The sequence below is a fragment of the Arachis hypogaea genome, chromosome 17, assembly GCF_003086295.3.
Source record: "Arachis hypogaea cultivar Tifrunner chromosome 17, arahy.Tifrunner.gnm2.J5K5, whole genome shotgun sequence".
In the NCBI taxonomy this organism is placed as follows: Eukaryota; Viridiplantae; Streptophyta; class Magnoliopsida; order Fabales; family Fabaceae; genus Arachis; species Arachis hypogaea.
The window spans coordinates 121,012,520-121,025,718 of record NC_092052.1 but is presented as its reverse complement, the minus strand read 5'-3'; the positions used below and the strand labels follow the sequence as shown (position 1 = coordinate 121,025,718).

General features: G+C 34.7%; 1 protein-coding gene across 1 annotated transcript; it reads left to right on the top strand.

Moving 5' to 3' along the window:
• Positions 1-7,709: 7,709 nt before the first annotated feature.
• LOC112766491 (uncharacterized) lies at positions 7,710-12,951 on the top strand. Its single transcript, XM_025812390.3, has 7 exons — positions 7,710-7,918; positions 8,032-8,053; positions 9,000-9,468; positions 9,770-9,964; positions 10,336-10,365; positions 10,668-11,777; positions 12,050-12,951. The coding sequence occupies exons 3-7, from the start codon at positions 9,043-9,045 to the stop codon at positions 12,599-12,601; spliced, it is 2,313 nt and encodes a 770-aa protein (XP_025668175.1). The 5' UTR covers positions 7,710-7,918; positions 8,032-8,053; positions 9,000-9,042; the 3' UTR covers positions 12,602-12,951.
• The last annotated feature ends 248 nt before the right edge of the window (positions 12,952-13,199 follow it).

Below are 13,199 nucleotides of genomic sequence, written 5' to 3'. Positions count from 1 at the left end.
CACCATGATGATGGGATGACTTCCAAGTCTCCGGCAACGGTGCCAATGTTCTGAGGGTTACCTAAAATTGTAGGTCGATCTCGGGCGAGATCTTCTGTGCTGGTCGGTGCTGATGTGTCCGACTTGTGGGTGGTGGCCGGAGCTGTTGCGTTCGACTTGTTGGACTGAGGGTGCTGCTGATCCTTCGTCACCGGAGGGTGGTGGTACCTGCAAGGGACTCCGATGCTTAAGTTAGCAAGGGTATTAATCAGGTTTTTTGTAGAATCAGAGTATGAGTTATACCTGGGTGCTCCAGTGTATTTATAATGGTGTAGAGTGACCTTTCTGGAGATAAGATAGTTATCTTATCTTATCTTATCTTTGAGTGAAGTCATCTTATCTTTAAGGGAATCGCCCTTATCTTTCTAGGCTTTGGCTGCCTTTAGATTTGGACTGTGTTCCTTCGTTTGGGCCTTCTTGGCCCTCTGTAGTGATTTGGCTGAGCTCTTGGAGAAGAGGTCGGATAGTCTGCCCTAAAGAGATCGGTCGACTTGTCGCTAAACATCCCGGTCGGACAGTTCGACCCAGGGTATGAACAGCGACCTCAATAAAGGACGGAGAGAAAATGAGTTGTAAAAGTAACTTAACAAAGGCCGACTACTCGAAGTCGGATCTACGTAAGGAAACTAGTAAACTTTCGAAATTTGCTATGACCTAAAAGTCAAAGCAAACTATACCCCACTACAAGAATATAACTTCGTTTCAAAAAAATGGAAGGGTCCTTTGCAACATTAAAAGACAAAGTTTTGAACATTACTTCATAAAAAAGTTGTGAAAAGCAACTAAATAGAAGGTAAAAAGTATTCGAAAAACTACAAGCTATTACAAAAAATTTAAAGTGTTAAAAGACCCACAAGTCGGGCCATACCAGTATGTCTAAAGCAAAATACAAAAGGCTCAAAGAGGAGTATAGTCCTCGCCTGTAACCTTATCTTTCTTGGCCGAAGAAGTTGGAGAATGGACGGACACTGGCACGGCTGAAACAACAACAGGAGTCGAAGAAGAAGTCTCCACGACAACAGCTTCAGGTTGGGCTCCCGATGTGGAGGTTTGACCGACCTGAGGCCCCGAGGTCTTCAGATTAAGTGGAGGCTCCTCCTCCTCATCTTCCTCGGGTGCAGGGACTATCTTGTTATCCACCATTATGTTGTCCGTGTTGAAAAGGGAAAGATCAAGGTCGGGAGCCAAGACCTTAACCTAAGCCTTTAGGTTCTCAAACATCTCATCCATACCCAATGCTACCGACTCCTCAAGGTCGATGAGCTTCTCTTTCATTTTTACCAACTCCTCCTCCAGCGCCAGTCTTTCCTCGAAAACACAAGTATAGCTCTCTTCAACTCTCTTCGCCTTCTTCTCGGCTAAAGCAGCAGAAGCCTTCGACTTGCTCGCTCTCTCCCGAGCTTTCTCCAGGTCGGTCCTCAAGGTCTCTATCCCCTACTCCAATTCTTTCTTTATCTTATTTAACCTCTCCATGCCGGCCCAGGCGACCACCAATGCACTGGTCGTGGCTTGAATGGGAGAGTTCCTCAAATCCCTAGCAAGTATAGTACATACTCCGACTGTACGGAACCCTCCACGTGCCAATGTCTGGAGGTGGTTTTGTAGTGCCACATCATCGGTGCTCAAATGGTGATAAGGGAGGATGTTCTTCTCCCCTCAAGTCAAGGCATCAAAATTTCTTGTATAAATGCTTTTCTCCTTGTCCACTTTCTGTTTCTTGGAGGGAGGTTCAGTAGAAGAAGAAGACTAAGGAGACGGTTCAGAAGGTATAGGTTTGGAGAGAGGAGTAGGGATGATAACCTTCTATTCAGAAGGACCCGACCCCGACTTCCTCGGAAAAGATCGGACAGAAGACCCGACCCCAACTTTTTTCTGCTGCTGAAGATTCTGGGCTACAATAGTTTTCTTAGTGTTCTAAAGAACTCTCATAGCCAATTTTGAAGCCATACTTTTTGCAAAAAATAAAACAAAACAAATTCAAAAATGACAATGATAAATAAAAGTCAACAAGTAAAGAAAGAGGGAATTACCAAGCTCAGACTTCAGAAGGCTGGGATCTCCCAAAAATCTTTTTGTATCCAGGTAAGGAGCCCGACCCCAGGTATCTAAAAGAAAATCTACAACACCCCTCTTCAGGTCATCTAACTCGGCTACATCACACCTAAGGATTATAAGGGTATCTTGCCAGTACAAGGAAAAATGGGGTTTTTGGTTTTTGGGAAGAAAGAAAGGTCGGACTCCCTCAGCACCTCAGACTTTAAAAAACTGATTTCTGAAATCGTGAAAAGAATCATCAAAGATAGAGAAAATCATCCGACCTTGTACAGCTCGGAAGGATATCCACCCCGACTTCTTTTTGGAACTATAAGATTTTGTCGCAACAAAAAGGTAGAAAAAGACATTCAATGAAGGTCGGACATCTAGCTCCCGACATAGGAGCTGGTACATTTTCATAAAATTCCAAGAGTTCGGATATAATTGACTAGGGGCAAGGTTACAAGACCGAAGGATATCCATTTCAAAGACAGTAAAAGGAAGTTGGATACCTAACCTAGTGAAGAAACAATCATGCAAGGTTACAAGACCGAAGGATATCCATTTCAAAGATAGCAAAAGGAAGTTGGATACCTAATCTAGTGAAGAAACAATCATAAGCATAGAAGAAAGGTTGCTCAGAATTCTCTAGGGGAGGAAAACACACTCTCTCTTCCAGATCAAGGGCCTCTAACACATAGTTCTTCTCACCTTCTCTGCTCTCACATATACTATGATGACTACGAAATTTCTCACAATACTCCCTATCAGTTACAGAGGCATAAGAAAGAACAGTGGTGTCTACCCAAACTCAAAGTCTACAGGGACTTTGGTTGACATATTCGTAAGAACAGTGCGAGACATAAAGGCTACACCTACAAATACAAAAGTAAAGAAGAACGTTACTAAAAGAAGTCTCATCCAAAACAGGTCAGGTAAATCAACAAAGCTAAAGAAAGCTACTTTTTTTAAAACATTTTTCCTATAGAGCAACCAAATGGTGCCTCTCCTATGCAACTTCGTCACATTAAAGCGACATCATTAGGGGCAAAGGGTAACAACTATAGGAATACATAAAGAAGATTTTTCAGAAAAAAAGAGAGTCTTTTAGAATCTTTTATTGATAAACGTTTTTAAGTGTTCCACATCAAACTCGCAAGAAAATCAAAACAAACTTTTTCCAAACAAAAAATACAAAGACAGAAGAGGCAAACTCAATAAAAACAACCAAGCAATCCCAGGCAAAACAGAAAGGAGAGTACAACTGTACAAGAAAAAAGGGAAACAAAACCAACCTTGATGAAGACTGTAGGAAAAGAGAGGGCACGTCTAAACAGCAAAAAACGCGGATGTTCCTCTTCACGCTGGCGAAAGAAAAATTCTCCGAAGTCCAAGATAAAGAAATCTTGGAAGCAATAGAAGTGATCGAGTTGAACATAAAAGGGAGAAAAAGGGAGAAAAAGAGCTGAAAATCCTTTTTATAAGAGACAAAGGGCGAACGGCTCCTTTATTCCTCTTTAAACGTGCACAAATTTTGAGAAAAAATTTCCGCGCAATGTTCGCTCATCATTAAAGCAACAACGTTCAAAATTTTTTTTTACAAAACACGTCGAGTGTCCGACCTTCAGAAAGACGGGACACCCAATGTCCGAGCAAAAGCCACGAATCGCTTGAGCCCGACCTACAAAAAGCTCAGGACTCAAGCAGGGGCACTGTTCATACCCTGACCCAAAACACAAAAGCCAGACCCAATAAGGATGAAAGGCCCACCTAATGAGGTGGCCTCTACCGCATACCCGATCCGACCTCTTTTAAGAGGTCAGACACGACGAAAAGGACCGGCTTGTACTTATCTGAATAAGTAACTACCTCCCCGAATCTCTCCTACTATCTCTATCTTTCCTAAAAGATAGATCCCAATAAACTCCCAAAGATAAAGAGAGCGGTTATCCGTCAACAAAGATGAAACTTCTACAACAAAGGTGATTATCTATTCTACTATAAATACACCGACACCCCTCATGGTATATTCACGTTCTACTCTACTAAAAACCTGTATAAAACCCTTGCTAACTTAAGCATCAGAGTCTCTTGCAGGTACCACCCTCCACTTCCTCACGAGGAACTCGAACATGCGGCACCTCGACACCAAACAGGTCGGACGCTGCCATACTATGAGATCTGGACCTCATGTTCAAGCCCAAATCAAAATTTCAGATAACCCTCGAAACAGTTAATATTTAAAAAAATTCTCTATTACTATTATTTATTTATTATTCTATTGAATCAACTGATTAATTTATTTTTAGTTTTGATACTAAATTAAATTTAACAAAATAAATTTTCTTTAATATAAAACTAAGGGTCTCTAAAACTAATGAAAATAATTTATACTTTATTGTGAGACAAACATATTATAACAAGGACATATATATCTGATACTTTCAAAAATATAAACTAGATACAGGAATGATAAAATTAATAATATAAAAATAAGTTTACAAAAATTAATAACATATATAAATTTATTACTATTATTATCATTATTATTATTATTTTTATTACTACAAAATGGCATAAAAGGAACAATATTATAAAATTAGAACTTTATTTGTCTAAAAACTAAAAATAATGAGTTAGTGGCAATTCTTACTTTATTTTTGGTCTAAACGATCTTTTTGTTCACAATAAATAAATAATTAATGAATTAAATATTTTTTTTAAGTTTTTTTATGGTATCTTCTAATTCGATAAGCCAAAAATTAATTCGTTACGGTACTAAGTTCCATTTAAAGGTTTGTCGTTGACCAATAAATTACTACATGTATAAGATAGAATTCGACTCTAATACACAGAAACACTTATTTAAGCGGGCTAGTGAATTAAATATTTTTTCAATAGAACATCAAGCAGGATCCAATAGCGGTGACTTGTGTTCTTTTTAATTGGGCTTTGCATAGCCCAAACCCATGACCAAAAATACAGTTTCTTTTTAAATACAAATTTAAGTCATGACCCAAAGAGAAAGAGAATACAATTTTATTGGTTTCTATTACTATCCTAACATGATCTAATTCTATTATGTAATATGTATTACTCTATTAATACTTCCCAATCTTTTCATTGTCGTGCGATTATTAATTAATATAAGTTAACGCTCCAAGCTTTATTTGGTCAACAACGTTATCCTTTGTCGCGTATAACACAAATATACTCTAATTTTATTATTACTAACGTAGACCACTAAATATCTATTATATATTATTAATTTTACAACTAAAATATTTTATGTATCACTTTCTCATTATAATTAAAATCAAATATTTTTTTTTAAAATTAAAAAATTTTACCCTTCTTTCTACTAATTTTACAACTAAAAATATGTCACATGTCATTCCTTCATTACAATTAAAATCAAATATTTCCTTTCAAAATGAAAGAGTTTTTTTCTCATCCCTACTAATTTTACAACCAAAATATACCACATATTATTCCCTCGTTATAATTAAAAACAAATCTTTTTTTCCAAAAGTAAAAAATTCTCCTCTTCTCCCTCTCCCTTTATCTATCTCTTTCATTTTTTCTACTACTCTATCTCTTTTATATATCATTATTAATAATTAATTATAAATTTGACAATCAAAATATATAACATGAAATTTTTTAGTTGTATTAAAATTAAATTTAAAATATTAAAATTAAAATTAAAATATAGCTATATTATATATTATATATTACTATCTAATTTAATGACAAAATGTGTCACATAATACTCTTATTAAACTTGAGAGAAAATATTTTCTTCCAAAATTAATAAACTCCCTTTCTAAATTTTTGTATCTACCTCTCTCTTTTTTTTATTTCTCTCTACCATTTTCACTCTATATATAATTTATTATATATTTATATATTATTATCTAATTTAATAACTAAATGTCTCACATGACATTCACATTCTCTTATTAAAATTGAGAGAAAATATTTTCTTCCAAAATTAATAAACTTCCTTCTTAAATTCTCTCCGCTATCTTTCTTCATTTTTCTATATCTCTCTATCATTCCCACTCTATATATAATTTGTATTTTATATTAGTAGTTTGAGAAATCAAAATATGTCTTTCGATATTTTTTATTATAACTAAAATAATTTTTTTTCTTTTAAAATTAACAAACTTTTTCTCTCAGTTTTCATCTTTATCTTTTTCTCTTTTTTCTCTCATTCTCTATTTTTTTTAATCTTTTCTATCTTTTTGTTCCATAAAAAATAAAATTAACAAAATAATATAATTCAAATAAAAAATATTATTATTATATACATATTTTTTTAGTTTTTATTTAGATTTAAATTTTTATTACTTATCTTTTTAATTTATATTTTTATTTCTCTTATTTTAAATATTTATTAAATATAATTTAGAAAAAATACTAATATTATGATTAAAAGTTAAAATTAAAATTCAATTATTTAAAAAAAATTAATTTTGAGCTAATTTTATAACTATCAATATAATCTTTTTATGCTAATATTTAATTATATTTTTATATACATAGAGAGAAAAAAATATTATTTTTAAATAGCAAGCATAAAAATTAATTATTTCTATTTGTGAAACAGACTTAACACTTCATAAAAAATATATAAGTTAAATCATTTCAAATTTTAGATAACAAATATTAAAATTAATTATTAGTAAAAAATTAAACTCTTTCACGTAAAAATAATAACTAAAAATCTTATTATTTGATTTTTTATCTACAGAGACCCTGGTCTTCTTAGTCGACGGGGACTTTTATCCCTTACGATTTTTTTGTAAAAGTAATTTGATTGTATAAATCTTTTGTACCATAATCTATAATGTTAGAACAAAATCGACATAATTTTGAAAGATTTATATTTCCGTAACGTAATTACGGGTAAAAATATTATTCTATCTCTCCCTTTCTTTCTCTCCCTTTTTCTATCTTTCTCGTTCATTTACTCACTTTATCTCTCTTATATATCATTATCAATAATTAATTACAAATTTAACAATCAAAATATATAACATGACATTCTCTAATTGTATTTAATTAAATTTTATATGATTAAATTATAGTAAACGACTAAAATGACATAAAAAAATTTATATAGTTGACAAAAATCATAAAAAATACAAATAACAAATAAATTACTAAAAAATTTAAAATCATAATAAAAATAATCAAATATTACTTATATATGTTCTCAAAAAAATTTTAAAAATAATATTTTTATTTATTTTTTAAAACATAATTAGAAAAAATAAGATATTTTTTTCTTTAAAATCTAATGATTTTAAGTCAAGTGATTATTTTTGTGATGTTCTTTTAATGACATTTTTTTAAGAAAAAAAAGGGGAAAAGAGATCTAGTATCAAATTTTATTTTTATGTTTACATACATCTTTTAAATAACAAAAATTTAAATCAAAAATACAAAAAATTATTTACTAGCCATAGGAAAGAAGATATTTTCTTATTATTTATTATCCATTTTTAAAATTTTTCGAAATTTATTTGTCTTTATTTTTTGTTACCATTTTTTATAGTTAGCCTGTGAATTATTATTTTGTTTCTTTAAATTTTGGGATAAAAGCCAAAGTCAAAAGCTTTAATGTTATCGTCAAAGTGAATATTGAATGAATGGAATAAAAATAAAATAAAATAAAATTGAAGAGGTTTCCATGTACATTTGGTTTTCCCTATCTGGCTATGAAAATTTAGATTCATTTACTAAAGCTATTAAACTGAACAGAACTTGATCCATTCTCTCTCTCTCCCTTCACAAGTTCAGAGTTTCAGTGATTCCAATCAAATCCAAACTATACGTATAAATTCTTATTCTCTGTCAAAATCTCTCTCTCTCTCTCTCTCTCTCTCTCTCTCTCTTTTAAAATCCCATATTTGTTTCCAATTAACAATTTCTTCGTTTTCATGGCAGATCCTTCCCATCTTAAACCCAGGTTAGATTCTAACTATCGTCATCCTAGACAATGGAACTGGATTAGCTTTAAATGCCCCCTTTTATTTTGTTATGAGCTTTAATTACCCTTTAATTAATTAAAAATCGTTCCTTTTATGTTCCTTGGGGGCTAGAAAATATTTTGTGATCTGATCCACTTGCAGTTGGATAGGCTCACGTGGTTTTTGTTCCTGGTTCTGTTCATTGAACTCTAATTAGCAGAGTTGTTAGTAATCCTAAGTGACTCTGAAAAAAAGGGTTCCCCCGCGGGGGGGATGTTTAATGTTGCTATATTTTGTTAATGTTGAAATGTAAGTGGAAACCAAATAAAGCAAAAGAATTTGCCTTCTTTCTGTTTGATTTTGTTGGTTGCTTTTGCTTTACTTTCTAGCTTGCTTGGACCAATTGGTGTTTAAGGCTGTTCCTCTCTTTTTAAGTGGTGCTGTATTGATTTAAACATGCACCAAGAAGTTCAGACTTAAAAGATGTTCAAATTTATATGATATTTGCTAGACTCCATCAAGGGAAACTATTAGTTTTCCATGGTGCTCTTTTTACTTTGGTGTGTTCTTGATGTGAATGAAAATTTGCAGCTCTTATAAGTTAAGACACAGATTCATATAAAATTGATGTCCTTGTTCATAAATGGTGAAAATAAAATCAAAATCCTATAGTCAAAGATGGTTGGTGCAGTTTATAATGATAACTGATTGCTTACCAAACAAAAAAATCAAAGTTAAAATCCTGTGACTCTGGCGAGGTCAGGTTTAAAGGAATTATTCATAATTTATTGCTGGAAAATCCTATCATTTGTTGTTATTTCCGATGTGATGGACCTTGGTTCAAATGTTTGTAATGTGCCTATTGTTGTTGTCTGTTGTAGAAGTTATAGATTTGTCAACTTTCCACCCCTCAGAAATGCTCTGAAAATTCATGCTTTGCTGCAGTTCAATCTTATATCCATTGGTGTATTTGTAATGCAATCAGTTGATGAACGAGAAGAGGAATCCAAAGCGTCCAAGATCACTGTATTCCAAAATGCCTATGACAGACTCTAATGATGTGCAGAGTTTTGATAATAGCATTGTTTTCCCTGTCGAAGACATTGTGCAATATCCCTTGCCTGGCTATGTATCACCATTTTCAATAAGTTTCAGTCCTGATGATAGTTTGGTATCTTATTTATTTAGCCCTGATCACACATTAAATAGAAAGGTTTTCGCATATGATCTGAAGACCAACAAGCAAGAATTGTTATTTAGCCCTCCTGATGGCGGACTTGATGAGAGTAATATTTCTGCCGAAGAAAAGTTGAGGAGGGAAAGGTTGAGGGAGCGCGGGTTAGGAGTGACGCGGTATGAATGGGTGAAGACAAGCTCGAAAAGAAAAGCACTCGTGGTGCCATTGCCCGCTGGGGTTTGTTACTCTGTCATTCAAAAGATTATAGCTTTACTTGTCATTATTGTTTCATAGGAATTGCTTTGAATAGTTATGTTTTTATTCAAAAGAGAAGTGATGATAGGATTTTAAAATATATGCTGCACCTTAGTACTTAAATCCAGTAGGAAGACTATATTAGAAAATGCATGCATAGGTACCTATTACCTCAATAGTTTAAGTATGCATGTATGTATTTTGTTTAGAAAGTGTGTAGTGAAATATACTCTTTTTTTTTTTTATCAAGTTTCTAATGATTTTGTCTTTTACATATGAACAGATTTATGTTCATGATATTTCCAATTCAAAATCAGAGCTGAAGCTTCCAAGTACATCAGCTTCACCCATTATTGATCCGCATCTGTCCCCGGATGGATCGATGCTTGCTTATGTAAGAGACTGGGAGTTGCACGTGCTGAACCTCTTGACTAACGAATCAAAGCAGTTGACCCACGGTGCAGCTGGAAATGGTTTGGTAAGTTTAGTAGTCAGTTGGCCTTAATGTGCTAGGGTTGATGAATTTGCATTCCATGAAAACCGTTTATTAATCTTGTTAGTCTCCTGATTGAATAATGTAACCTTTCTAGCTAAGTTAAGGTCAGTGTTGATTTTTCATGGAACAATATCTAGTAAGATTCTAAGGTTCTTTTCTTATTTATGAAAATAAAGCTGGATTGAATTAAATTTGGAACTTTAAAAGAGTCAAGTTATTCATGATTATCCTATAGGCTTTTGGCTTGTACTTGTTGCATTGAGTTTACTTTGGACTCTGGTAGAAGAAACAACTTTTTTGTTCTTCTTGATAGTCTGTCTGAAAATTCTGAACATGGGTTTTGTGTATTGCAGACTCATGGGCTTGCCGAATATATAGCTCAGGTGAGATTTCTGCAAAAGTATATCTTCTTTTGTACAGCTTTAGTATAAACTGTATACACTGTATTCCTTATACCAAGTTGTTTTCCCTTTCACACATGACTGGGCAGGTTGGGAATAACAAAGTTCTTAAATGATGGGATTATTTACTGTATCGTTGTTATTTACTATAAGATTTTCCTCTGATTTTATCTTGTTAAGAACTAAGAACCAGCACTTCTGATTTTATCATTGTCATTACGATGTTAAGTGCAGGCTCATACTGGTTTTCATTTTAAGAATAACGGTAGTTTTTCTGGTTGCAGGAGGAGATGGATAGGAAAACAGGATATTGGTGGTCACTGGACAGTAAATATATAGCTTTTACTGAAGTTGATTCTTCTGAAATACCACTCTTTAGAATCATGCACCAGGGTAAGAGCTCGGTTGGTCTAGATGCACAGGAAGACCATCCTTATCCTTTTGCCGGAGCTTCAAATGTTAAAGTGCGCCTAGGGGTGGTTTCTGTTTCGGGAAGCTCTACCAGTTGGATGGATCTTCGGTGTGGGGGTTTGGAACAGCAAGACAATGAAGAAGAATATTTGGCCAGAGTAAATTGGATGCATGGAAACATTCTGACTGCTCAGGTTTTGAACAGGAAACACACTAAAATAAAGATCCTAAAGTTTGATGTCAAAACAGGCCAGAGGAAAACTATGTTGGAGGAAGAAAACAACACTTGGATCAATATACATGACTGCTTTACACCTCTTGATAAAGGAGTTACGAAGTTCTCAGGTGGTTTCATCTGGGCCAGTGAAAAAACAGGATTTAGACATCTTTATGTTCATGATGCAAATGGGACTTGTTTAGGTCCCATCACTGAAGGTGAATGGATGGTTGAGCAAGTAGCTGGTGTGAATGAGGCTACAGGATTAATATATTTCACTGCGACCTTAGACAGTCCTCTGGAGTCCAACTTATATTGTACTAAATTTTTTGTCGATGGAAGTCAGCCACTTCAAATCCCTGTCAGGCTTACACACGGCAAGGGGAAACACATTGTTGTCCTTGATCATCATATGCGAAGTTTTGTTGATATCCACGACTCGCTTGATTCTCCTCCTAAGGTGTTACTTTGCTCCTTAGAGGATGGAAGCATAATAAGGTCTTTGTATGAGCAGTCTTTTACGATTCCAACCTCCAAAAAGCTTCAACTTGAACCACCAGAGATTGTTGAAATACAGGCCAATGATGGCACTACATTGTATGGGGCTCTATACAAGCCTGATGCCTCAAGATTTGGACCTCCACCGTACAAAACCATGATCAGTGTTTATGGTGGTCCAAGTGTACAGCTTGTTTGTAACTCTTGGCTTAGTACAGTTGACATGAGAGCGCAATATTTGAGAAACCGAGGCATCTTAGTTTGGAAGGTCAGTTCCTTGAATTTTACATGATTTTACAAGTAATGAAATGTTTGCCTGAAGAGATTAATGCCATTGAGATGGGCGATCCATCACTTCACCCATGCATTTGTTTTCCATTTATATGCTCAATGGTTATTGTAGTGCTCTAATGTCCCAAATTCATATGAAGCTTTCTAACATGGATTCTTTATTTCTATTTTTCTTTTTTTGTGGTGTGCGTCTTTGCCAATATGTTCAGTTCATCCTTCAAAGTCAGTTGTTTTTCTTGTTATTTACAGTTAGACAATAGAGGAACTGCAAGACGTGGGTTGAAGTTTGAAAGCCATTTCAAGAGCAAACTAGGTCAAGTTGATGCTGATGATCAGCTAACTGGAGCAGAGTGGCTTGTCAAACAAGGGCTTGCAAAAGCTGGCCACATTGGATTGTATGGGTGGAGCTATGGCGGTTACCTCTCGGCTATGGCCCTGTCAAGATATCCAGATTTCTTCAAATGTGCCGTGGCCGGTGCGCCTGTTACGTCATGGGATGGATATGACACATTCTACACGGAGAAGTACATGGGATTGCCATCCGAAAATCAATCCGGGTACGAATGTGGCGCAGTGATGAACCACGTACACAAGTTGAAAGGAAGGTTGTTGCTTGTGCATGGCATGATTGATGAAAATGTACATTTTAGGCACACTGCTAGGCTTGTTAATGCTCTTGTGGCAGCTGGAAAACCATACGAGCTAATAATCTTCCCGGACGAACGTCACATGCCACGGCGCCATAGAGACCGAGTTTATATGGAAGAGAGGATATGGGACTTCATTGAAAGGAGTCTGTAAGATAACTTGTTTATGCATGTTGCGTTGTTGTGCTCTATTTATTGGGCAGAGTAGTTTCTGAAGTTCTTATACCCAGAATTGTTTATATTTCTCTCATGGCTGATTTACTTTGCTTCTGGGGAGATTGGCCATTTGGCTCGTTTCATTACACTGAGGAGAAAGAATCAATAAAAGTTTATGAGCCAAGAAGCTTAATCCTATCTGTAGCCAGGAGGATTACCATTATCAGTAGATTGATCTGATATAATTTTTCAAATATGTTTCTCTTGAATTAGAGATTGTTTGGTGGAAGTGTTGCATTGTAAAATTTGAGAGGGGTTAGTTTAACTTATATGGCTGTTTTACTTAAAGATGTGCGTACTGAAAAGGAATTTGTTTTAGCTTTAAAGACTAAGAGGGTGCTTCCATGGTGACCTCTTTGTTCTGCATCTTGACGCGGGTGCTACCATGGTGATTGCTTGAGTGCTCCTTCTAGCTTGTTGCTGCTTCTGTTCCCCACTTAGAATAGCCTTGCTCCTTCCTCTTGCCTCTGTTGTTTCCTTCTTCCATTGAAGACAATGATATGACATGAGGAACTCCCATTCCAGCTCCATATCTT